General features: G+C 40.0%; 1 protein-coding gene across 7 annotated transcripts; it reads left to right on the forward strand.

Annotated features, from left to right (window-relative positions):
* usp7 (ubiquitin specific peptidase 7 (herpes virus-associated)) lies at nt 1-27,362 on the forward strand. Of its 7 annotated transcripts, none has more exons than XM_079252558.1 (31): nt 1-454; nt 4,281-4,385; nt 6,070-6,268; nt 7,349-7,487; nt 7,807-7,895; nt 7,997-8,105; nt 8,242-8,372; nt 8,571-8,625; nt 8,814-8,894; nt 9,396-9,486; nt 9,696-9,778; nt 10,218-10,327; nt 10,979-11,156; nt 11,866-12,010; nt 12,146-12,276; nt 13,133-13,291; nt 13,818-13,919; nt 14,274-14,379; nt 15,608-15,700; nt 15,818-15,885; nt 16,042-16,142; nt 16,851-17,004; nt 17,887-17,954; nt 18,341-18,449; nt 20,389-20,466; nt 20,562-20,662; nt 21,197-21,296; nt 21,707-21,826; nt 21,911-21,982; nt 24,831-24,921; nt 25,495-27,362. In XM_079252558.1, exons 1-31 carry the CDS (start codon nt 355-357, stop codon nt 25,599-25,601), a joined length of 3,375 nt encoding a protein of 1,124 aa, XP_079108684.1. In that variant the 5' UTR covers nt 1-354; the 3' UTR covers nt 25,602-27,362. The 7 variants fall into 7 exon arrangements, with proteins under 7 accessions (XP_079108684.1, XP_079108685.1, XP_079108679.1 ...); XM_079252559.1 differs by having other exon boundaries at nt 13,133-13,267; XM_079252553.1 differs by having other exon boundaries at nt 207-454; nt 18,347-18,449.
* The last annotated feature ends 500 nt before the right edge of the window (nt 27,363-27,862 follow it).

Below are 27,862 nucleotides of genomic sequence, written 5' to 3' on the forward strand. Positions count from 1 at the left end.
TTTCGGAGCCTAAGTCCCATCAATCTTAAGCCCCCCCCCCCCGACGTCAGCCAGCGACTCGCACCCACCAAAGGCGCCGAGATTGGGCGAATAGCGAGCAAATACGTCCGCGTTTCTCTACCCGCTCCCCCGCCGACCTCCCCTCCTCACTCCCCGGCGTTGACAGCGGACAAGGCCGAGGTCGTAACAGAGCAGGCCCGGCCGCCAAGGCTCGACCTGTCCACCCCACCTCCGCATCCCACCACACCTCACCAGCAGTCCAGAACCCGGTTCCCCGCCGAGCCAAACCTGGACAAGGTCGAGGGCATCAAAGATAGCAGGGAGCACTGCATCTCAACCACAACAGCTGCCAACATGAACCATCATCACCACACGCAGCAGCAGCAGCAGCAGCAGCAGCAGCAGAAAGCCGGCGAGCAGCAGCTCAGTGAACCGGAGGACATGGAGATGGAAGGTAAGAAATTCCCTCAAGAAGGGTACCTGTATTTTTTGCAACATGTTTCTTCATATTATAGCTGCACAATACATGCACGACCTTTAAATTTGTGCAAACTGAGCTCAGCGTTACAGTAAACAACAAGGCCTGAAGCTGGCAGGGATAGCCGGTCCCTTTTTCTGCTGATTGTGCGTCCGTTGCAGCATACTTGTGCGGAGCTGACCTCATTTTGCGTTATTAGGAAAGGCTGCTTTATTTATTTATTTTGCAGTTTTGCAATAAGCAATTACTTGCAAATAACCCATACACATCCCGTCTACCCAGATTAATAGAGATCAGTCACATTAATCATTCATTTGGATCGGCTATTGTATTTCTAAATAAACCGTTCAGTTTTCCTCGCGGTGGCTGCTGTGACAAGTTATCTAATGTAGTTCATCAATTCATCTTTTCCAATCCACGTGCAGACACCAAAATACAGTCCTGCTATATATATATATATATATATATATATATATATATATATATATATATATATATATATATTTTTTTTTTTTTTTTTTTAATAACTTAAGTATTTGTAAACTGTAGTTGTTGCAATTCACATGGATTCGTAACAAGGTAAATCATTCTTGCTACCCTTCTTTTTAGGCTGTGGCGTGAAATGGACAATTGTCGGAAAATGTTTGCCTCTCCAACTTGAACTTTTCTTCAATTAATTCACGCTCTTTTAAAAAAAAAAACCAAAAAAACGTTCACAAATATGAAATATATGACCCTTTAATAACTTGGATATTAAACATTGCGCTAGCCTAAAGGGATAGTGTCTTAGCATCGTGTTTGATGGCTTTTACCCATAATGCGGGTCTTCAAAATAGCAAAAGGTGTCGCTTGATAACTGGCTAAGATCTATCAGATGGGCCCCAGTTCTGTAAAACCAAATTATCAATACATTCTTGTAAATGTAAGAGCCCGTGTTATTTCCTTTCGTGGTCATAAAGTTTGTTAATGAACACTGCTATAGTTGCAGCTAATTGAGAGCTAGTCAGTTAGCTTCAAGGCCCGCTTTTTTCAGTGCTCTAGTTAGCTAGCATGCTAGTTAGCCGGATGCTAGCGCGCTAGGAGGGGGTGTGTGGCGTCCCAAAATGGTGGCGTTTATTTTGTATCGGTTGGTTGTGGCTTCAGCTTGTGTGTCAGGCCTCTGTAGTTAGCCTAGTGTATAAACACGTTTTAGTCCTTTTCAAAACAAACTATTCAGTGAACTGGCTGTTGGTAACGTTATACTAGTGATATTGGTAGTTTAATAACAACTTCTGCTGATTTAAGTTGATGCTTGCTTTAAAAGAAAAAGGCCTGCAGATTAATCTGCGGCTACTGTTTGCTAAATGGCTAACGGGAACGCAGATGCGTCAGCCCGGAGTTGATGTTAAAGCCCCACGAATAACATGTTCAGCCATTCGCGTTGAAATGTAATAGCAAAGTATATTATTTTGTCTCTCTGTTCTGTCACTTTCTATATCGACATTTGGATGTTTGATGTAAGAAAGGAGCAGTAAAGCTGGTAGTAACGGGAGTCGGTGCTGCGGTAAGCCAGGCCCACACAGGGCAGCGCGGGGATTTGCTGCTTCATTGTATGGAAGACCAAAAGGCATGGTGCTCGCCATTTTTAATGATCTGTGTTTTTGTTACTTCCATTTGGAGTAAGGGCCAGCTCTTAAAGCGCAAGGAAGCATTTTTTCCACGTAAAACAACGACACAACCGGCATTTTTTCCTGCATTTTCTACTGATGTCAACTTTGGGCTGTTAATAGGCTACTGGGAGCGCTCAGCTTCACTGCGTCATTCAGTCCTGGTGATTTTATTATCTATTCTAACTCACATTAATGCCATCTACTGAGCAAAAACACAGACCACACAATGTTTTATTCACTTATAAACACATTGAACGGTAAATACAGAAATATGCTTGCATTGCATCTGCAGTTTGATTTTTATAACCCATCAGTCTAACAGCAGGTGCATTTACCACACTGTGATAGCTGCTGTTTCGCTCCTCTCAGGTTCTCCCTCAGTGCACTAAAACCTTACAAGGACAATGAAAATGAGCTGTCACAATAAACTGGTCACTTTTCTCTGACTTCCCATAGCAACTCACACACATTTTTTTCATGATGCAAGGCTGCACATGGTTGCTTTGAGATTTATCTCTTCCATGTTCTGCATATTTTAGACATTTTGTCTCAGTACAGCACTTAACTAGAATGCCAACCAAATGATGTTGCTGAGATTGGCTGTTAAACCTTTTAAAACAAGTTATTAGTAAAGAAAATCCCAATTCCATAAAAGGATGCGATTAAGAAGGAAGGAAAGGGTTGTAAAGGAGATTGATGGTAGTTTCTGTAGTTTGTTTAGGGGTGTTTTGAGTTTTCACTGTTGTTTGAAAGTACAAATACACAGCTTTTTGTGGTTGCTTGCTTTATAGCACATTGTAGCTTCTTGGTGTCTATTAAGTGTAATATGCTCAGCTGTCATGGATAAAAAGCAGGGCTGTTGTTGGCCTTTTGTGCTTATAATTAGTTTGAATGGTGAAAATGTAACATGATTGAAAACCAGTTTTTATCCTTTCCAGAGGCTGTGAACTTTATTTCAAGATTAAAGAAGATCAGAATCTTTTCTTTAAACTGCTCACTGAAACGGATAAATGTTTCTTTTAATGGTTACCATTGCAGTCAAGTCATAGCTGAGATTCTGGTTATTTTGATGCTTTCTGAAAAATATTCCTTTTGATTTTCTTTAATGTCTGAAATGACAAGATGATCTGCAGTTCTCTTTTCATATGAGTAGGTACGAATGAGGTTTCAGGATAGACTGACAGTGTGGGGAGGACAATGTTGTCATGCAGTTGACTGACAAGCCCCATTAACAGTGGCGTAATCCAGTTGGAGAATTGAGGTCAGTCTCCTAAAGGTATTGCTCGGTCACGTTACCTGCAGACTAGCGCACACGGCTCTCTGTGCTATGTCTGTAGGCACGCAGCACAACCAGGAAGAAAGTTATCATTACAATAAATTTAGAGAAGTGATGGAGGACCAACATGCTTGTGGAGATGTCTGGGTGTTTCATGCTTTTGCTGTTGTTAGTTATAACTCTATACCTCTGTAGCATCGCCGTTCTCTTCGCAGTGTCCTGGTAGATTTCACTCACGTCTTGAAGTAGACTTAACCCCCTCTCCTCATTTGACTCTGTCATCGATGTGTTTCCATGGATCAGACTGCACATCAAGCCGTCTCTTTCAGCCCGGATAATTGTTGCCGTCTGTGAGCGTGTGCTTGTTTTGAATGATGACTTGCAGCTTAATCCTGCATTGTATCCATAATTATCCAGCCTACTGTTGTGTTGCACGGGCTTTGTTGTTTCCACGTTCACGTTCTTTTTTTCATGTCACCCCGACTCACACACACACACACACACACACACACACACACACACACACACACTAGGAGAGAGTTGTTATGCTGTCTCAGCATGGTTTTTCCCAACTCGGTACTGGGGGAAAAAGAAGAAAATTTTGATTTTTGATTCAACTTATTTAAGATGTCTTTAATTTTCATTACCAGAAAATGTGATTATTATAACAATTAAAATAATAAATAGTTTTAGAAAAATGAGTTTTTCAGAGCCTTGCTGGAAAATTACTAGTAAGCATCAGTTAATGAAATTAGTCAGATCATTTTTGATCCTGTAATGCCTCGTAGTTAAGCTAGTTTCACTCCACTTGGTGAAAGGGCTGTACTGTCTGATCTATGCCATACAAGTGTTTTCATTTTGTTTCTCCTGTGTATAGCCGGGGATACAGATGACCCTCCAAGAATCCCGGCCAACCCAGTGATCAACGGCAACGTGGCCATGGCAGATGGACACAACAATACAGAGGAGGACATGGAGGATGGTGAGGAGGACACACATCTCTGCACATGGCATTTGACAGTTTGGATGTTCATATGGTTAAAGAAGTTAAGTTAGGATATAGTTGAAACAATATGTATATTTAGGTTTAGTGGCATTGAGATAATCTAATCTTGGATGCATTGAGATGTAGACCTTCAGGTTTCTGAACTGATTCACACGTCAAAATTGACAATGTTAATTAATGAGGTCATATTAATGGAACAAAAAAACAGTAGAAGCAAAGCAGTCATGCAGTCTAGAAGGGATGGCCAACTCCCATCTTTGAGAGCAGCTGTCTAGCAGGTTTTAGATATTTCCCTGTTTCAGCACTCACTGTTCAAATTAACGAGTATCCGTGCAGAATTTCAGAAGCTGTTGGATCTATTTAATTTGAATCAGCAGGAAAACATCGATATATGTCCAGGACAGTGGCTGTCAAGGACCAGAGTTTGCCATTCCTGATGTAAAAGCATGTGCAAAAACTTGTGCAGATACCTGACAAATATTAAAAATAAACACAGACACACAAGTTTCATATTGAGGAAAAAAATTAAACATTTCCATCAAATCACTCTTGCTTTTTCCTTACCCAGGAAGGACAAAGCAAAGTAAAAACTTTTACTTTTTTGCTTCCGTATTTAGCTGTAGAGCCACAGCTTTTGCATGTTGATTCAACCTTTAGAAAGTATATGGAACATCTGATCTTGGAAATAGTTTTGGTTATTCTATTTATTCCCACATTGATCCCCACAATACACAGTAACATAAATCATTAAATGTCTTAAGAAAGCTATAAGGATCACAGATGACAGCTTCTTATGTGCTCCATCAAGATCAATAAAAAAGGCAGTGATGGCTGTTTGCCCTTTACAGCAGGATGTTGGTCTGAATTGTTGTTTTTGTTTTTGATTATTAATCTGCTGACTAATTTACGACTAACAACCTGCTACAGGGTACATCCAATTCCTTCATTTAAGTGCTGAGAAATATGTGGGTTATTCAGAATCGGGTTTATTGCCAAGTAAGTTTTACACATACAAGGATTTTGTTTTTGGTGCATGGCTGCCAACAACAAAAACAGATATACACACTAAAAGAGATAAGTAAAATAAAGCCACTAATAAATTTGAAATTTATAACAATAGTTAAAGAGAGGCTTTGCAAATGAGTATAATATAAGTGTCAGTGCAATCTGAATTGTGGGCGCATTTATACAACTTCATCTTTACTGACCACCTCTCTTCTGTTTGTTTTATAATGAGGTTTTCTTTTTCTTTCTCTTTCTTTTATTTATTGGGGTGCTTCTTGCTGAAAACTTTCTTTGCTTTAAACTTCAGAGAAAAAGATCCTGTAGAAAATAGTCTAACAACATACAATTAATATAATGATTTTAGAAGCTTGTTGTAGCCCTCTGACTCATAATCTAACAGTGAGGTGCCTGGAGATTCCCACCACTATAGTTTAGTGTATGTTCAACAGCATAAAAGGCTTTGTGTGAGCTCCTCTCATTTAGCCAAATAGGGAAGTCTCTGATACTGGCCCTGGATGAAGGCCAAACTAAATTATATTTAGAAAATGAAATGACTATATTTAAAAAAGGGGGGTGAAATGGAGCATTGAATATAGTTTTCAATGCTGAGCTTTTAAGGATGCTACAGCTAATGAGACTTCCATCTTTATTACAGACACCAGCTGGCGATCAGAAGCAACTTTCCGGTTTGTCGTGGAACGCTTCAGCCGCCTCAGTGAGTCTGTGCTCAGCCCATCCTGCTTTGTCCGGAACCTCCCCTGGAAGATTATGGTGATGCCAAGGTTTTACCCCGACCGGCCGCATCAGAAGAGCGTCGGCTTCTTCCTGCAGTGTAATGCAGAGTCCGACTCCACGTATGTATCTTTGTGGGTTTAGGGAATTGGGGGTGCATATACTTTATGCACGCATATGCTAGTGATGCATAGTGTATCCTTAAAAGTATAAATAATTTACAATAACTGTAAGGTCTTGCATTGGGCTGCTTCAGTAAGAAATTTATTATTAAAACCTCAGATATTCCAAATAAGTTGAGCTGTTGTACTATTGAGTTTTTCTGCAATTTTGCATAGACTGATCAACAAAGACTGCAAAGCAAGCTTAGACAATAATAAACATGTTCTAATCATATCCACTAAACATTGAAAGCATATTCTCATAAATGTCACAATCAAGACTTTCCTCTGGTTTGACTTAAACGTTTTTTAGTGTGCAGCAGTAACAGCAGGATATGTTAAGTACACACAGTTTATTACATTTTATTATCATTTATTACATTTATGCAGCCCTGAAACCATCTGAACGGTAAACAACGGAAACAGCTTTTTATACAGACAAGTGTAACTATTACAAATGACTGTCAGATGCAAGAAGCTTTGCATGAAGATATTTCAGAAAGTGTCCAATACCGTTCAGGTGTTCAGGCATGTCTATTGGCCAAGCTAATGACAAATCTAGATGTATAACTTGAAAATTGGAAAGCTTGCTGCTGTAATAAGTGTTGAACGTGTTTCTTTCTCCAGCTTTATATATGATATGGAAAATAGAAATATTGTTTTTTTTGGACCATCAAGCCTTCTGTTTTTGGTGTCTGTCTTGAACCTTATAAAAAATAACTGACCTTAATTATGATTTTTGTCACTAATGCCTTTCTTTTTGTGTCTTGAAAAATGAAGCACTAGTTTATTGGTTATCTTATTGTATAAATTTGTCTCACTTTTTTTCAGTATATGGTGCAGTTGGAAAAGCAGTTGTCTCAGTTGTTGACCATTTTGATGCCTCTTCTTTTGGTGTATACACTTATTCGCCGAAAGTATTCAAGCAAAATCAAAAGAAGTAAAATGGTCCACAACTGATTGGCAAGAACTGTTCAGAAGTTCCCTATTCCTGTCTATTGGAAAAATGAAATGGATAAAATCGTGTTTTTGGGGTTGCAGGTCATGGTCTTGCCATGCACAAGCCATGTTGAAGATTATAAATTACAAAGACGATGAGAAGTCGTTCAGCCGCAGGATCAGTCACTTGTTCTTCCACAAAGAGAATGATTGGGGCTTTTCCAACTTCATGTCCTGGAGTGTAAGTACAGAAGCTTTCCGTGAATGAATGAATAAATAAATTTTTTAAAAAAAAGGTGCTTTATATTTTTTTAACAGATTATCTGCTCAGGTGATATCAGCATATCATAGAAATGCTCTTGAGGTTGGTAGAGATTTAAGATGGAAGAGTTTGGTAAACCTAATGAACAAGGAGGCGTCTGTAGCGAAGATATTTCTTGCAGTGCATATTTTATTCAGTTTGTTCACACCTCAGTCTGTTGGCTTTTTGTTATGAATAAAGAAAAATCTAATATGAATCCCTTTTAGATATTAACTTCATACCTCCCACCTCGTTTCAGGATGTGACTGATCCAGAGAGGGGCTTCATTGACGAAGACAAGGTCACATTTGAAGTCTATGTCCAGGCAGATGCCCCACATGGAGTGGCGTATGTTGTTTTGTCTCCCTGTATTTGGTCATATTGTTTCTTTTTGGTCTTTCATAGGTTTGATTATTTCTTATTGGCATAAATGTTCTATCTTTAACTAGCTGGGACTCGAAGAAACACACAGGCTACGTTGGACTGAAGAACCAGGGAGCAACTTGCTACATGAACAGTCTGCTACAGACGCTCTTCTTCACCAACCAGCTACGACGGGTAAGCCTCTTTCTGAATGTTGTTTGTTCACTGAACTGCCAAAGAAAAGGTCATGACAAAGCAGTAAAAAAAAAAAAAAAAAAAAAAAAAAAGCTAAGTCAGTCCGTCATGATTGTGGTGCATCATCTTTTGGCAGGCGGTGTACATGATGCCTACAGAAGGAGATGACTCGTCCAAGAGCGTTCCCCTGGCTCTGCAGAGGGTTTTCTACGAACTGCAACACAGTGACAAACCAGTTGGCACCAAGAAACTCACAAAGTCTTTTGGGTAATTTTGTTTTATTTTCTTAAAGCTTTACTAAAAAAAAAAAAGGGAATGTCTAATGAAATTGTTAAACACTGAACTTTACTGCTTTAAAAGCTCAAATAACCTTTTCCAGAATTAATTTTTTGCAAACTAGATGCCTCGAGTCACAAAAGCTGCCTATGTCATATCTAACTGCTTTCTTTGTGTGTCTATGTGAAGGTGGGAAACACTAGATAGCTTCATGCAACATGATGTACAGGAGCTGTGCAGAGTGGTGAGTCTCCTCACTGAGTCTCAGACTGTGTATGAGTCCATACTATGTGGTTTCTGACATGCTGTGTGTGTGTGTGTGTGTGTGTGTGTGTGTGTGTGTGTGTGTGTGTGTGTGTGTGTGTGTGTGTGTGTGTGTGTGTGTGTGTGTGTGTGTGTGTGTGTGTGTGTGTGTGTGTGTGTGTGTTGCAGCTTCTTGACAACGTGGAGAACAAAATGAAAGGCACTTGTGTTGAGGGAACCATTCCCAAACTTTTTAGAGGAAAGATGGTGGTATGTTTTCTCCTCCTTTTCTGTTTATTTATCTTCAAATATATAGATGGAATATTTCATTGTGTGAACAAAAATATACACAGTTTTTAAGGAAATTTATTTTGCTTTGCTTGGTAATGTTTAGAAATTATAAACACAGTGACATGTAGCGAGACTAGATGAGAATGGTTGGTTTAAGACCGTGTTTCTCAATTCTGGTCCTCAGACCCCCCTGCCCTGCATGTTTTATTGGCAACCCTACCTTAACACACCTGAATGAAATAAAGGGCTTATTAACAGGCTGTAAAGAACTTGATGAAGTTCAATAATCTGACTCAGGTGCTTTGGAGGAGGAACGTGTCTAAAACATGTGGGGCAGGGGGGGCCTGAGGACCGGACTTGAGAAACACTGGTTTAAAAGCAGCAGCAGGTTGAATCAAGATGTGACCCTCTGTAAAATATTATTTTTATTCGTCTTGTATCAGACAGTCTGACTGTGTGTGTTTCTGTGCTACTTTCCAGTCTTATATCCAGTGTAAGCATGTGGACTACCGATCTGAGCGGATAGAGGACTACTATGACATTCAGCTTAGCATAAAAGGAAAGAAAAACAGTGAGTAGCAACATGATCTTAACACAGCCAAACCTTGATGCAAAACCATTTCTACATGCTGGTTTATTTTCCAGTCTTTGTTCATGATTAAAATGAGTGCAAAGTAAGGCAGCTTACACATAAAAGAGCACTTACACCTGTAGTTTAACATCATTTGTATCTGTGTGAATGTTGCCCTGATCTCGTGCATTTCCTTTGTTTATTCACAGTCTTTGAGTCATTCAAAGATTACGTTGCAACTGAACAGTTAGACGGGGACAACAAATACGATGCGGGGGAGCACGGACTTCAGGTATAATTTCAGTGTCTGGATGAAGACCAGTTGATTATTTTATTGCATATGTAGATTTGTTGTAAGGTACAGTGTAAAAAAAATGCTGTTAAATTGTACATGGTATTTGGGGATAGAATAGATATTCCAGTCGATATTCCAGTGGGGATATGCTCAAATAACCAGAATAAAAGGCAGGAGAAAACCTGCAATTTTTATTTTTATCTAAAGTTCATATACTTTTTTTTCCCCAACAAGCTACATTGATACACAATTCTAAAATTACATTTGGAGAAAAGATTTCTGCTTTAAGAGTAAAATTAAATAAACAAAGAAAAATCTAAGTTTGGGACTGAAACTTGAACATTTTGCTTCTAAAGTCTGATTAGATGTAGCAGTGGAAGAGGGCTGAAATGAAATGCCCTGAACATGGACATGACTTGTTTGTTTTCCACCACAGGAAGCAGAAAAGGGAGTGAAGTTCCTTACCTTCCCTCCAATCCTTCATCTGCAGCTGATGAGGTTCATGTATGACCCGCAGACCGACCAAAATATCAAGATTAATGACAGGTAGACACATCAGGCCTCTTTCTCACACTGTTGATGCACATTCTTATTTTACTTTTGTATTTGGTCTTTCTTTTTTTTTGTATTTGGTACACCGTTCATCATTATATAATGTGATTGGATGTAATTGCAGAGAGCGTCTGACTCCCTGTTAACATGGGTTGAAGGTGTGGCATCATTTCAGAAAAGTCATTTTAGCTTGCACTAAAGAGTGAGAAGCACCGTTTGACCTCCTGTCCCTGTGTTAGAAAGGATGTCACTCAGATAATTTCTTTTTGGCTGAGTTGTTGGTTGAAAAGCTGTATGGGAGCTAACGGCGCATTAATAGCAAAAAATACGTGACATTTTTAGAGCACACACCCATCTAGAGAAGCTAATTTTCCTCTGTTGTCTTTTAAGCTTTGTGTCACAATCACTGCACCTGCCTCCTGAGGGCTAGTGTATACACATACTCGGACACGCCCATCAAATGTGTGTAGGGAATAGCAGCTGATAAGGACGCCTGAGGTTTAACTGTCTTGATTGCGTTTATGTTGGAAAAGATGACTTTGCGTTTTACACATTTTTTCCCCTCAATCTTTTTCATCTTTCTTTTCGCCACCTCAGCCTCATCAGTTTATCCTCACGGTTCATCCTCCCTTTTCTCCTCTTCAGGTTTGAGTTTCCAGATCAGTTACCTCTTGATGAGTTCCTTCAGAAGCCCGACTCCAAGGACCCAGCCAACTACATCCTCCACGCAGTGTTGGTGCACAGCGGGGACAACCATGGCGGTCACTACGTCGTCTATCTTAACCCCAAGGGAGACGGCAAAGTGAGTGTCAAGGAACCAATAGTGAGAACAATTTTCATTATGCACCTTTCACCAAACATTCTTTGGGTGTGTTGGGGTCATTAGGATTTATTGGCACTAAAATACTTATTAGTTTGTCACAAACAGATCAAAGAAGTAAATAGTGTTTAGTATTATATTTTCTTACGCTTACATTTTGATAGTTTTATTACGCAAGTCTGAGCTTCCTCAGTACTGCTCATTTATTGCATTAAGGCACATTCACACCAGGATAGTCTGTTAGACTTGGCATGACTGGAAACTTGGCTCACTTCAGCCAAACAAACATAGTCATAAATGTGGATGTATTTAGGTAAAGATTATCCAAAATGCCATTCCAACCCAAATGCAGGAAGCACAGATTGTAGTCCGCTTGCTGTAATGGGTCTGGTTGAAGTGGACCAAGATTGCATTTTGTATGCTGCTTTGATTTGTATCAGTCTGTTTGCAAACGGAGCCGACTGTCTGAGCAAACACACTTGGGTTTGAATGAAAGGGACTGGTGTGAAGAGGTCCATAACGTCATATAGGCTCCTTTGCACAGCTTTCAGAATTTCAGCAAGAAGTATTTGTGTTTTGAGGTTGATTGAAAGCTTTTTAAAAGGATTTTATGTAAATGGTTGTCTTAAGTGCTCTCTGGTTTTCCCCTCTTCTTCCTTTACCCTTAATACCCCCTTCAACCCCCACCATCTCCCTCCATCTCTGTCTGCAGTGGTGTAAGTTTGATGACGATGTAGTGTCACGATGCACCAAGGAGGAGGCTATAGAACACAACTATGGTGGGCATGATGATGACCTCTCAGTCCGCCATTGCACCAACGCATACATGTTGGTTTACATCCGCGAGTCCAAGCTTAGTAAGTAGTTCTTCGAGGCCTTTACAATACCAACATAACATGTATGTACCATGCTTCCCTATCAGTTTAATTCCTTCTTGATCTTTTTGGTGATATTTAGGCGCAGGGTTCTTATTTGTGCTGCTTGTGTCCCAGGTGAGGTTCTCCAACCAATGACTGATGTGGACATCCCTCAGCAACTGGTGGAGCGATTGCAGGAGGAGAAGAGAGTGGAGGCACAGAAGAGGAAGGAACGCCAAGAGGCTCACCTCTACATGCAGGTCCAGGTAATGGACCCAGTTAGATTATTTCAAGTGCAACTGGACTCTGAGACTTTGATGGTACTTCGTGGTGGAAGTGTTGATAGTGTATTGGAGCCTGAGGGACATTGCGGAAGAACGGTCTGCTTAACTTGTTGCTTTATCTACGTCAGTAAAAAAAATGTTAATGTATAATCACCTCATTAGCAACATTAAGAGGAAGTTCAAAGTTTAACATATTGTCTGTAATTCAAAACCAGTGGTTGGACATGTTTTGTAGATTTATGAGAACTCCATTTTTACAACCCTTTTTAAAATGGAGATGTTATAGGTGTGCCTTAGCATTTTTTTTTTTTTTATATATTTTAATCTTAAACCTATTTAGCATTTTAAATGAAAGATTTTAAGATGCTTTGAGTAAAAATATTGCATTTAGAGCATGTGGGTGGTTGTTAGGTGTGTATCTGTGCATAGACAGGAGACAAAAAGCAGACTGGTTCTTTGTGTTAACCAGTATTAACCGGAGGCTGAGCTGTAGGAACACTATTAAGTTAATTATGATGCTGGTTGAGATGGGAAGAACAGTGAATGGCATTAAAAAAAATTGCATGTTTAGATATGAAGGGTTTCTTCTATTCAGAGGTGTTTGCTACACCTGCTGTGTTGTGGACTATTAAGGAGCCACTTTTCTGTTTGTGTGCAAATGACAGAATTTGTGTGGACTCCTGTGTCATTTAGTAATTATGCTCCATACAGGATGGAAAAAATATTTGCTTCTTGGGTTGTTTTTTCCCCTCAATTTTCCTTTTATCATTTTCCCTGTTTTGGTTCTTTCTTGCTTTTAAATGTCCGTCAGTAATGTTGATCCTTCTCCTGTTGGCAGATGGTAACAGAGGACCAGTTCTGTGGGCATCAAGGCAACGACATGTACGATGAAGAGAAAGTAAAGTACACAGTCTTCAAGGTCCTGAAGAGCTCCACGCTGCAAGAGTTTGTCCAGAACCTCTCTCAGACCATGGTGAGAGACTCGAGTGTTTGCGAGGTGGGAACTGTGAAGGCAGTGTGCTGACATGCACATTTTCCAGGTGTAACGTGTTTGCTGATGAATTGGGGTTGTTCAGAAATGTAGAAAAATGAATTAGAATAGATTAAAGAGATTTACCTTGCACATTTTATGGAGTTTTCAGTGTCAGTAAAACACAGTTGAATGATCTAAATGTATTTTAGTTTTCCTTGTGGACGAGATTCTTTAAATTTGTGAACAACCAACATGAGGTGGAACAATTCACTCCAAAGGACACTACCTTCACACAACAGTGCTCTGAACATGAGACTCTGAAAAAGAAGGCTTGTTGATTTTCCTGTTTGCCTGCCATGAGGAATCTAAATGGCGAGGAACTAAAGAACAGTCATTCTGTTTTTGTTAGGTTTTTTTTTCCCAGCAACTTGACAAATGGTGCCTTGCTTGAAAGTTGGCATTAAAACAAAGATGAGAACAAGATATTTAGGGTTGGGTAGTACTTTTTGTCATATAAAAGATCAGAAACTCATGCATCAATGTGGTGTAGGGTTTCCCGCAAGACCAGATGAGACTGTGGCCCATGCAGGCTCGTAGCAATGGAACCAAGCGGCCAGCCATGCTGGACTACGAGGCTGATTGCAACAAGTCGGTATGTATTTTTGTGCTTTCAAGGGATTTTTGTCGGTGTGTTGGCTGCACACGTATTCCAGCATTCCATTCGCATGCTGCTGTCTTACCTGCAGGGAGGTGAATTGCTGACTTTGTATCTCATTACATGTCCAGCATCAGTTTAGTTGAATTTAACATGAAGGAATTTACAACTAATATAAAACTCATTCTGACATGTTTCTCATGTACTTGAGGTTTGGAAGTCTATTTAAAATGCTACACAAAAATATGTCGATCTGGGGAAAATGGCGCCACATCCCCCCCACCCCCCACCGCCCCCGGGACTTGATGACATCATCAGGGGAAGGCTTTGATGACTATTTGTTTGTTTCAGATGATCGACTTGAGTGACAATGAGAATCCCTGGACAATATTTCTGGAGACGGTGGATCCAGAGTTGGCAGCCAGCGGAGCTACGTTACCCAAGTTTGACAAAGACCGTAAGTTTTACCCATCAGCACTAATCACATTTATGTACACTGCTCAAAAAAAATAAAGGGAACACCCAAACAACACAACGTAACTCCAAGTCAACCACACTTCTGTGAAATTGAACTGTCCACTTAGGAAGCAACACAGATTGACAATCAATTCCACGATGTTTTGGTCACTTTTGAATGCTGGCGGTGCTTTCACTCTAGTGGTAGCATGAGACGGAGTCTACAACCCACACAAGTGGCTCAGGTAGTGCAGCTCATCCAGGATGGCACATCAGTGTGAGCTGTGGCAAGAAGGTTTGCTGTGTCTGTCAGCGTAGTGTTCAGAGCATGGAGTCGCTACCAGGAGACAAGCCAGTACATCAGGAGACGTGGAGGAGGCCGTGGGAGGGCATCAACCCAGCAGCAGGACCGCTACCTCCTTCTTTGTGCAAGGAGGAACAGGAGGAGCACTGCCCTGCAAAATGAGCTCCAGCAGGCCACAAATGTGCATGTGTCTGCTCAGACAGTCAGAAACAGACTCCATGAGGATGGTATGAGGACCCGATGTCCACAGGTGGGGGTTGCCAGGAGTTGGTGGATGCTTTAGTTCAGGTCTGTGAGGAGATCCCTCAGGAGAACATCCTCCGCCTCATCAGGAGCATGCCAAGGCGTTGTAGGGAGGTCATACAGGCATGCGGAGGCAACACACACTACTGAGCCTCATTTTAACTTGTTTAAAGGACATTACATCAAAGTTGGATCAGCTTTAGTGTGTTTTTCCTCTTTCATTTTGAGTAGAACTCCAAATCCAGACCTCCATGGGTTAATACATTTTGATTTTTATTGATAATTTTTGTGTGATTTTGTTGTCAGCACATTCAACTATTGAGGAAAAAAAAGGTCTTTAATGAAAATATTTAATTCATTCAGATCTACAACGTGTTACTTTAGTGTTCCCTTTATTTTTTTTGTAAGCGGTGTACCATCCAGGCTTTTTCATTCAAAAACTTTCTCACTGTCAGAGATTCACGAGTTAGCATCTGAGATCAGTTTGTTTCTGCAATGAGGTGCAATTAAACTTGAAATACCAGAAACACTGCCTCAGATTGTAACTGTGACCAAATTCTGTTAGCATTGTGGAAATAGTAATAAAGCATTTTCACTTCTTTCACTTCAGTCCTACTTGATGTGTTTACAGCATGTCTAAGATATTAGTTTCTTATTCATGTTTTGTTTTATGCTTTTTTAGACGATGTCATGTTGTTCTTGAAGATGTATGACCCCAAAACCAGAAGCTTAAATTATTGTGGACATATCTACACACCTATATCCTGCAAAATAAGTAAGTGGTGGCAACTCTAGTCTTTTTTTATTTGATGCTGAAACACTTTGGAACATTCACATGTTGGTAGTAACCTGCAGTAAAATGACCTTTTTTGTTCTGTGGTGCTGTAAACAGGAGACTTGCTGCCCGTCATGTGCGAGAGAGCAGGATTTCAGCAGGAAACTAGCCTTATCCTCTATGAGGTGACATTTTTATGTGTCTTTCTTCATAATCACACTTTCTAAAGTTCTGTTCTGTCACACAAGCTTCATGTCTCACTTTTACACTATCTGACCTGAAACTTGTTTTGTTGTTAGCTTCCGTTTGATCACATTGGCGTCCGATCTTGTGTGTTCCAGGAAGTAAAGCCCAATCTAACAGAGCGGATACAGGACTATGATGTCTCTCTGGACAAGGCCCTGGATGAGCTCATGGATGGGGACATCATTGTCTTCCAGAGGTAAGTGTTTGCCTGCAATCTTAAAAACAAATCATTCATTAAAAAATAAGAATCGAAATAAGATGACTGACTTTATATCAGCATATCTGCCTTTCTGTTAGTTATACGGGTTGTGGGCTACTACTCGTCCATCTGAAACAACCTTACCATGAAATCAGCTGGAATAAAAGATGTTAAAGATTCATTAAATGTTAACTTGTTGGTTAATTCTTCCTAGGTTTTAACATCAACCTCTTCATATCTAGCATATGATTATTTTAAATCACTTAAATATGTTTGTAATCTTATTTTTACTGGCTGTACTGATTGCAACCTTGTGTCTGCTTCACCGGAAAATAATGTCGCGGAAATGTAAACAGTAAACAGGAGACAAAAACAATCCTGATGGTTGTGCATTGTTGTCTGAATCACAAAACTGGATGTGTCAGTGCCGGTTTGTCTGGTCAGTTGCTGTGGCAGATTCAGCATCCTTTATGTTAATCTGAGTCTCTGATTTAAAGTGTAGATTTAATAAACAGAGGTACTTAAAGAGGACATTTGTCTCAGGTTGCTTTGGTATTTCTACTTAAATGCAGAGAAATGAAGAGGAATAAAGGAGGTTTTAAATATTTTCTGTCTCCTTTAGTGCTTTCTTCAGCTGTTTGACTCTTGCATTCCATCTTCCCATTTTTCTACCTCAACTCATCATCCCTACCTTCCTCCTAACAGGGACGACCCTGAGAATGACAGTAGTGAGCTGCCTACAGCAAAGGACTATTTCCGGGATCTTTACCACCGGGTTGACGTCATTTTCTGTGACAAGACCATCCACAATGACCCCGGCTTCGTGGTCACGCTTTCAAACCGGATGAACTATTTTCAGGTATGATCAGTTTAAGATCCTTAGATGTCAACATTTAAGGAACTTGGGAAATTGTTAGCATCTGTTTAGCTAGAAAATACACAAGCCGTCCGTATTCTTGCTCTAACAATCCGTGCGTTTACATGGGAGTTTTAATTCCTGTTAAATTCTGAATAAGTTAATTCCGCTTTAAACTGATGAGAAATGAACATGTAAACACTTAATTCCTAATGATAATTTCTATTTGGAATAAAACTTCATTCTGATGTAAGTGGCTGATTTATTTGCATTTTAATTCTGATCTATTTAATTCCTCTGTCATGTAAACCTTAATTCCGCTCTAAGTTAATTCCTGTTGTTCTGCGCGTGCTCGTTACCTTGTTTTGCCTCCTGTGTTTAGTGGTCTGTCTTTCTTCTTCTTAGTTGCTGCAAAAAGTGAGTGTTGAGCTGGTACTTCAAATTTATAATAAAAATAGCGGCGAAACTGGTACTTATTATGAAGTTTTTACAAGATACGACTGAAAAGACGAGAAGCAGGGAGCGAACTTTGTTTATTTCCGGTGTACGTCATACATCACGTTCACCCTCTGTCCAATCAGAACCCTTCACAGCCCGCTGCTCTAAAGAGGAATTAAGTGAGAACGTGTTTCATGTAAACGTTTATTTGGAATTATTATTTTCATGCAAACTCGTGGGATACTACGTTATTTAATGATGAATTATTAATTTTAAAAAAAAAATGAAAACAAAACATGTAACCGTACCCATGGAAGCGTTTGGATGGTGGTTCAAGGAAATTGAATTTACTTTGCATTTTAAGATCCAACAAGGACATGAAATCTGAAACGTGTGTGTGTGTGTGGTGATGATCTTCTCATGATGTTTGTGTTGTGTGTTGGTCAGGTGGCTAAGACAGTTGCTCAGAGGTTGAACACAGATCCCATGCTGCTGCAGTTCTTCAAGTCACAGGGGTAGGAGGCTTGTCTCATTCGCACACAGGAGCAGTAATAATGCATGATGTTATTTTTAAAGTTCCTCCGAACTGAAATGAAAAGGACCTTTAGGCTGCAAAAGCTAATTTTCTGTCAACACATTCAAAATCACGTTTTGCGGCTGTGCATCAACACACTAACAGCAGTGATTTGATGGCTTTGAGTTGTCAGTGGAAATGTTGCATAACCTGTCCCCCCTCCACCTGTCCTTTTGTTTTTCCTCTTACTCCTCCCTCTCTGGCTGCTGCCTGTGCTCTCACTTGTGCACATGTTGGTTTCTCTACTCCTGTCTGCTTCTCCTCCCCTTTCACTGCCTTCCTCCCCCTTCGTCGTCCTCCCCCCCTGCCTGGTGGTGTGGTGGCCAGGTACAGGGACGGTCCAGGGAATCCTCTCAGACACAACTATGAGGGAACACTGCGAGACCTGCTGCAATTCTTCAAGCCTCGGCAACCCAAGAAACTTTATTATCAGCAGGTAGGAAGAGTTTGAAAGCCTGAGCCTTATTGTATGTTTGGTTTGAACAAGGGGTCTTTTGTTGGTTATTATAATCTCAATCCTTCAAAATTTAACAAAGTATGACTTGTTCTTTTTATTTAAGTGTCTTCACATCCTGAAATAATATAATTTGTATTCGCAACCCAGGTCGAGCTAACTGGATTTAAGCTAACCAGAGTAATGCTACTGTTAGCTTCAGATGGCAGAGCTGGGAATGGGATGTCTGAGTGAACATTGTGTAATTCAGAAACCCAGAAGGGTTTGTTGTTGTTTACTGATATTATTCTGATAATGATGTGTAACGCTGTGTTGTGGACATCAGTTTGAGTGAGACTCAGTTTCTGAGACATCAGCTGTGAGAATTCCTAATAAGACAGTTTTACTACTGCAGTGACTGGCACTTCTCGTGCACAGGGAAGCTGTGTTTGATTTGGACGTTGGGACTGGTCAGGATCCTCCAACATTTCTGTCCTAGATGTGACTTTCAGGAGAGTTTTGAGTACAATTTTGGTAAAAATTCCCATGAATTAACCTTAACCTCACAGCCTCGAGGTGATGATTGGAAAAAGACAGCAGAGTTTTGTGTTTCTTTCTGTTAATTCAACCTCATGAGACGAGGTTGTTCCTGCCTATGAATGTAGGTGAACGCTTAGCAGACTTTCATTCCAGCTAAAGGAGCTTTATTGTTTTAATCACACGATGTTGCAAAAAAAAAAAAAAAATCAGTAATCTATTTTGATCAATTGCAATATAGTTTGTCATTGTCAGTTTCAAACTCTTTGTTTTAGCTGCTTTTCATTTGTGTGACTTATGATGACATGTTCTTTCTCAGTGTTAATGTTTGCACTGCAAGAACTGGTCCTCTGACCCACATCAGCCCCTTTTTAAGATTTCTGCGTAGCTGTTGGCGTAATGCCTCTCTTTTTGGCGTTGTGACAACCAAAAGCAAAGTTTTTACATTAGTTCTAATCTGTCATTTTTATTTAATCCAAGCTTGCGTTTTGACTTCATGGGTCCATTTTTGTCAACTCGTTTGATAGTTTGGGAAGATAAATGGAGTTATATTTTGGCTTGCCTCTCATCACCAAGGTGGGCATAAATCAGATTTATCTAATTCTAAGATGCTTACATGTTTGTAATCATTCTGACTCGGGTGCATAATCCAAGAAACAAAAGTCGCTGACAGGAAATGATGCACAAATCCGTTGAGTGGAAAATTAGAACGAAAGACTCAGAATTAGGCCTGTCGCAATGAGTCTATTAATCGCACGATAAGAAAAAAATGTGCGCAATAAGTTTGCCAGAGGCAATAATTTTCATCATTTCTTTCTTTTCTCTCTTGGGTGCCCGATTGTTTTAAGACAATATTAACTTAACACAGTAATGCAACAAGTTATCCCAGCAGGGAAAAAAAGACCTTAACAAACTTCCTGACTGTCCACAGTTGGGGTTTAACTGACAGATTAAATACAAAGGGGACAGTGCAACGTGGTGTGCACTCAGACAGCGTGGTTGGTATAGCAACTCTTTAATATTGTTAAAAAGACAACATTATGAAAAATGTTGCAAACATTTCACAGCCAGTATGAATCGCCTGGTTGAATATGCATGTTACAAACAGCAATTCCTCAGCTTTACAGTGACATGAAAAATGACACTGAAGGCTATCAGACATTCAATTTTACATTTCCACCTCAAGTCATGTCCTTGATATGAGCATGTCAAACATGAGCTGTAACTGTGTTACATTGTGTTTAGAGACCACATGTTCCAGATGACAACGTCTAAACACCAGGAGAAATCCTGATCTGTTTTAGCAGACTGGGGACTGGATCTGCAGAAATTCATAGATTGGTTTCAGTGTTTGACAAATGTGCGAGCAACATGTGACACATTGTCTTAACTTCTTTGTCCACAGTTAAAGATGAAGATTACAGACTTTGAGAACAGGAGGAGTTTTAAATCCATATGGCTCAACAGCCAGTTCAGAGAGGAGGTAAAACACACACTTCAAGACCAGGAAGAAGGAATGTTTTCCTATTTCTGCACATACCTGGCAAAATTATGAACTGTGAATAACTTGTGTTTCAGGAAATCACCCTCTACCCTGATAAGCACGGCTGTGTGCGGGACCTTTTGGAAGAATGTAAAAAGGCAGTGGAGCTGTCTGAAAATGGCTCTGAGAAGCTCAGGTATCCATCACATAGAAGTGTGTGTGCTTGTGTGTGTGTGTGTGTGTTTGTGCGAAACAGAAATATGGCTGAACAGCTTTTCACTGATAAACTCAGCCACGCCCTCCTGCCACGCGCTACAGATGTCCATCTTGTGAAGAATTTTGATGCATCGTTGCACATGACAACTTTGCTAAAACAACTTGGGAACAATCCTCCAGTTTAGTGGCATTTTAGCATTATTGGTGCTGAATAAGCTGCTGAGTTGAGCTTCATGGGTATTTGGGTGGATATTTGGTTCTTTTTAATGTTTTTGAGACATTAAAAGTAACACCTTGTCAATTTCAGTCTTTTATCTCATGTACACCTCCATGTTTACTGAAATCCAGCCCAGTTTCTTCTCTGAATGCACTTATTTTGTTAAATGATTCTTGTTATCTCTCAGCTAATTTAATATTTTTTTCTTTTTATATGCTCTGGAAAAAAAGAGTTGAAGTGCTCAGACAGCTGCCGCTGCATATTAACCCCCTTCTCCTCCTTTCTCTCCATCTACAGGCTGTTAGAGATAGTAAGCAATAAAATCATCGGGGTTCACCAGGAGGACGAGCTGCTAGAATGTTTATCTCCTGCTGCCAGCCGCACCTTCAGAATAGAGGTGTGTATGCGAGGTGTTTCCTGAGCCACCCTTTCTAATGCTTTTTAGCCTATATTAGCCATTTTTACCCTCTCTAGGCATATTCCCACTTCAAAAGTAATCAGCTGAAGTTGGTTTGCTTCTTCAGCAGCTGTTTCTTGCAATTTTGCTACTAATAAGAAATATTTCAAATTAGTTATGAAAGAGTGAAACATCCGGCTGAATCGCTTCCATGTTTAGGCTAAAACAACTAAATCCTTTGTCCACTTGTGCTTTACTACACCGTAGTGTAAATTAAGACCACCAGAGCAGTTTTGTTCGACTTCTCCCTCATAAGGCAAACATTTTCCAACTAGAGGGATATTTTAGCATCAGTCATTAATGCAGCTCCACCTTTCCTCAACTTTTTTTTTTTTTCCTTGGTTATTCAGGAGATTCCTTTGGACCAGGTGGACTTGGACAAGGACAGTGAAATGCTAATCCCAGTCGCTCACTTCCACAAGGAAGTCTTTGGCACCTTTGGGATTCCCTTCTTGCTCAAGATCAGACAGGTGTGTGTGCACACACACACACACACACTAATCTACCTCACATTGTTTGGTTATCCATCCTGACTCATATCCGACTCTCTGCAGGGTGAGTCATTTCGGGAAGTGATGAGGAGGATCCAGACCACGCTGGACATCCAGGAGAAAGAATTTGAGAAGGTATAGCATTAGTCTTACTGAATGATGCGTACTTGATTAGGTGTGGTCGTTGATGTCTTGTGTGCAGCACTTTAATGTTCCAGCTGTGGTAGGTACTTGTGTGCAGCCACTGCTCTTGCATTACAGTTTTCAAGCAGTAGGACCAAAGTCCGAACCCTTCGCCTGGTTATTAAACGGGAAAATAAAATGTTCTCCTTCATGAGGATTGGCTGAATGGCTGCAGAAGCTTCCCTGCAATGCAAGTTTGAAAACATTACATCCATCTCAGCTGCGTTTACTGCAGTGTTTGAAGTGTTTTTGGAGCATATTTAGAAACGATCACAGCTGTATGTTAATCTTTCAGCTGTTTTCTTCCTTTTTCTCGTTGTAATGTGTTTATTACATAAAACTGTTGAAACCACGAACCAGTAACTCCTGATAATACACTGATGGACACGCATTAAGCGTGTTGGGAGGATCTTGTTAACATAAGTTCAACTATCAGATCTACTTGAGGAGATTTTAGTGAAGTACATTTAAACTAATCCTACTACTGAACGTGATGCTCCTAATTTAAAAAGAAAAATCCAAATGTGATATAAAAGTATTTTTCCCTAAACTTTCTCTTTTTGTTCTGATAATTTGCGAGTTAAACTGCTAATGTCAACATTTCTCAGTCAGTCAGAAAGTAGAGCCTAATGATGACAGAAATGCTTTCCAAGGTACCTCGTGATTCATTTAGACTTCGTTCAGGGTGCTCAGACTCTATTATTAAATGCTCCAACAGGAGCTGCAAGGCTAGCAGCTAGCAGCTAGCTTCCTGCCAGCTTTCTGTTTGTTATTTGCAGCCTGGACACTTTGGGGTGGAATCAGACTCCCTTTCCATCCCTCAAAAGCATCCGTGCAACAATGCAGCTTTTAGCTTCCTGTCTCACTTTTAAGCTGCACTTCTGTCATTTAATAATGAAAAATAAATAGTTATCGATCATTTATGAATTGTAAGTGAATCGGCACGATACATCGAGATGAACCGATTAAACTGAATGGGCCCAGCCCTACAGAATATTTTGTTATTCTAACTTGGCATTGAGGAGCTGCTGTTGCTTTTACTATTAAAACTGCTCACAAGATTTTCTTCATCATGAATTCACCAAACTTTTCATTAAGCTTCAGTCCATTAAAGATTCATCTAATGTTTATTTCTTCCAGCATAAGGCTGTACCATCTTAGGTATCCTGGTGGGGAACTATCTGCTGAACTCTGTCCGATCTGCAGAGTCCTTATCTACTTTTAAGAGCAGGCTGAAGACTCAGCTGTTCGAGTAACCTTTTCCCCACTTAGCTTATCTCTTCTGCTCATCAGAACGAGTTGGAAAGATTTGTCCAGCTCTCTGGCACAGCTCAGCACTCAATAAGCTGCGTGCTCTTACGCCAAAGTGTAATGAAATCGCGTTCTTGTAATTATACAAAAGGACTATTGTAGGGAGGGGAAGGGAACAAAAAAACCTGCACTCCCTCTGGCACAACAACACGGCAGCACCTGTGTCCAGCCGGACTCGCAGTCGTCTGACAAGCAGTTAAATACGATGACCCATCCTGTTAGAGTTCTGGCTGGATGTATGCTTCTCACTCTCACGTCAGTCGGCTTGGAAAAAGCGTCTGCTAAAGGACTGTAGGATAGAAGAGAACCTCCCGATTGGATTAGATAACGATTCAGGGTGCTACGGTTGGATTATTAAAACGATTTGCAGGGTTTTTTAGTGCATCTTTTCTACTACTTTCCACTCCATTCAGTCTTCATTAATTTAAGTAATCACATGAAATTGTTATCTTTGTGTTAAACCACAAATAAATCCCACATGTATTAAACAGGAATCTACAGGAAGAATGTGTGAGGAACATTTAGGAACAACCACCACCTCTAACCTGGGCTGGAAATGGAGCTGCTGTCACCTGTTTCTGGTGTTTCTGTATTTTATTTGGCTTTAAACGACTTGCAGAAGCATTAAGTCTTGTCCAGGCCTCGTCTGTTCTGATCCCCGTTAAAACCAAAATGTTTTCAAATGCCATCCTTCATACCTGATGTGTAAATCTCACAATGTGTAGCAGTACCTGCTAGGCTAGCAGCTAGCTTCCTGACATCTCGCCGTTTGCTATTTACCGATTTAGAGGTATGGACTTCGAGCGCGCCTCCCTAAAGTGACCAGGCGGCATCCACGACTTTTATCTGCCTTCCACACTTTACAACTGTGTTTCTGTTATTTAACTATCATGAAAAATACTCGCTCCTGAAAATCTATGAATTATTATTGAATCATGTTGCATCGAAATGCATCAATTAACTGGTGAATCAACCCACTTTTAGTTCCTCTACTATGCTTCCCTCTTTTAATAAAGCCTTTAATATGTCCATAAATAGTTTTCTAAGTGCAGTCCAGTAATTTTATCCTTCTGAAGCGGAACAACCTCTTCATCACTAGAGGTAGACTCATCTGGGCTGGTCTAAATCATAAGAGGCTACTTGTAACTCAGTTTTGGCTAAAAACTATATTCAGCTTAAACATGCTAATGCTAACATGCAGCACCTTTCAGACGGTAGGTTCTTACCTGTTGAGTTTAATTCAGGTTTTTTTTGCGTTAGCCTGTGGAGGTGGACTACATTTAGTCATTCAGTTTAACACTTGGGATTCACACCCGAGCTTGGAAACACATTCAGTAGTTTGCACAAAGTACATTTGAATGCAAGTTTAAGTCAAACTGTTTAACAGCAGAAGCTTTTCTTGCATGACGGCAACAACAGAGGTGTCATGCTGTAGTTAAAAGCTGTGTACCCGTTGCTGAGTTAAATGCATGTTCCTGTGTGTTCTCAGTTTAAGTTCGCGATTGTGATGATGGGCCGACATCAGTACATCACTGAAGACGAGTATGAGGTCAACCTGAAGGACTTTGAACCACAGCCAGGTATTTAGCTATTGTTGCAGAGTCTGTGCTGATGCTGGAAGCTTTACACTCAACAGGCTACAAACACGAGTAGAAAAATGCATCACAAGGACAGATTGCTTCTTAAATGTTTGTTTTTTCTGCTTTGTTTAAGCAGAATGGACTTCTCTGCTATAAGTGTGTTGCATTTATGCAAGATACTAAGTGTTGACACCTATGTAAACATTTACAATAGTCACACAACAGGATTAATAATAAGGATAATAAGTCAAAATGATACAAATGGGAAGTATTTTTAGTCTGATTTGATAACAGGCATTGTGGGTAGTTTGGATAGAGCACACACACACACACACACACGTCACTGAGAATTACCAGTTGCTTTGGGAGATGCTGATCTTCAGTCATTTAAGAAATGGATCTGATGCCTAAATGTTCCTGAAACTAAAGCTGCACCTGATGAGTTTGTAGAAAAGGAATTTAGATGAGAATTAGACATGAGTCCTGCTTGTGCTCATGTTGTTTATTAATCCAACTTTCTGAGTGCTGCCGGAGACTTGCCTAACACACCTTGTGGCGTCATGTCCTACACAGGTAACATGTCCCACCCGCGCCCCTGGCTAGGGTTGGATCATTTCAACAAAGCTCCAAAGAGAGGTCGCTACACCTACCTGGAGAAAGCAATCAAGATCCACAACTAAAGCAGCCTGCCCCTCTTCTTCGTCCTCGTCATCCTCCTCCTCTCCTGCTCTGCCTCCCTCCCATCCGACTTTAACAAACCATAACCACAGACTGTAACCAACCGTGTGTGTGTGTGTGTGTGTTTGCGTGCAAGAGGCTGTCTGGGTGTGCGTGTGTGCTGGAATGTGTGTGTGTGTGTGTGTTCATCACTTTTAACACCCCACCTGGACACCCCTACAGCTCTGCACTGGCACTACGTCTTCAGTGAATAACGGGATGTTTCTGCAGCTGACGGATTATTTCTTCAACCACAAAATAAACTGCACCAACCACCTCCTGACTGTTGATTTTGTTGTACATTTAATTTTTTTTTTTTTTTTTTTTTAAATCGTCTCCCTCTACGTTTGAGGCGGTTCGATTATTTGTATTTTTTTCCCCTGGCTTCTCGACTTGACTGCCTGCTTTTCGTTGCCTGTTGGAAGTGGGAGACATGAAATTGGATCTTGAGACAAAAGAAGTGAAGAGGGAAGCGGGATTGGGATGGAGACGTGTATATGATTTTTGTTTTTTCTTTTTTCTCCTCATCCCACCTCACTCACCCACCTTTTTTTTTTTTTTCATGAGTTTTGGGGGTTTGTTTTTAAATAAAGTTTGTTTAAAGAGGAATCAGAATGCTGTGTGTAGAGTTTGATGGAAGGATGTTTGAAAGGACTGCTGGGTAAAGAAAATGGGGTGGGGATGCAGGAAAGATGGACGTTTTGCAGAAAACTGCAAGCCGACGTTCACTGAAGCTCGCTAGTCGCCATGATGAGGTTCTTGAGTTTCTTCTCCAATCTTACAGTGTAACAAAGGAAAAACACAGTATTTTCAAGTTTACACACAAGTCTTTCTCATTTAGTTTGGTTGGAGGATTAAGTAATTTTTTTGTCTTTATGCAGATCTTGTATAATTAAAACAAAAAAAAAAGTGCGTTTAAAAATAAATGGGGGGAAAAAAAATTTGTCATCTTGAACATTGAGGATTCTCAGGACTGGCAAATATACATTTTGACTGAAAGGCGCACACACACACACACACACACACACCAACATTACCCCCTCAACTCTTTTTGTTTTGTTTGTTTGGGAAGGTTTGTTTTGTTTCTTAGTCATTCCTCTAAACAAAGTCGCACACTCAAGCTTCCATCTCTTCTTGAATCTGTCGCCTCCTGGTGGTTGAGAGCAGTAACTGCGCTGTGCTTGGTTAGGCCTGCAGACACTTGGAGACCCACAGGTTTGAGGATTGTGTAGAGCCAAAAAAGTTACAAAAAAAAAAAAAACAACCAGCATTGTGAGAAACACTTTAAACCCTATGGATTTATCTTTTTTTTTTTTTTCTTTTCTTTTCTTTTAAAGCACAGATGGAATGCACCCCTTCTAATGCATAGCTGGCTCTGTAAAGACAACATTTAAGAATTGTATATTTAAAAATATGAAACATGTAAAATTTAAGAAACACGCCTTTCTTCTTGGGTACAGATAGAGCCAGGTGTTCATACTTCTTGTGAGTAGGATCTTTTTTCTTTTTCTTTGGGTTCTTGATGTACCATTGACTAAAAAATGTTTTTCTGTTACATTTGGATGTTTTTTTTTTCTTTTAAAACTAACTGCGGTGGTTTGTCTTGTTAAAAACTTAAGTACAAAGATGACCTGCAGAATCACAACCTTAATTTGATCTTTTCCAGTTTAAAATCATCAGTGTAGCAGCAGTGTACGACAACTATTCCTGTATATTGCCTTTTTGCTGGAAAATGTATGTTGAATAAAATTTTCTATAAAAACTAAAACGCACAGCTTGGCTGCTTCTCCATTAGGGGACAAACCACTGACTATGTAGTTTTATTATTTAATATTTTTGTATGTTTATAAACAGGACTTAAAGTATAAGTGAGTGAGAAATACAATTAACGTGAACAGACCGACATAGAAACTGACAATCTTGGTCAAACCCAAAATTACATTTTTAATGTGCAGGATGTGGAACGATGGCATTCACAACATTTCTTGAAAACAAAAATAGTTGCATGTGACACTTCCTTTTGCTTGCTTGGACACAGGATGAGAAAACGCTCAGCTGTCCTCATGTAATTACTTTGTTCACCGTATCAACTTTATTTATGAAGCACTTTCACAGAGAAAACTTTAAAAGGAACTCTAAAAAAGTTCAAAACAAGGGTTATAAATACTGGATTTGCATGCAGTGTCAAGGGGTCCAAGGCTGTTTATGTGTGTGCACACACAAA

This window comes from Telmatherina bonti, assembly GCF_933228915.1.
Source record: "Telmatherina bonti genome assembly, chromosome: 14".
Lineage (NCBI taxonomy): Eukaryota > Metazoa > Chordata > Actinopteri > Atheriniformes > Telmatherinidae > Telmatherina > Telmatherina bonti.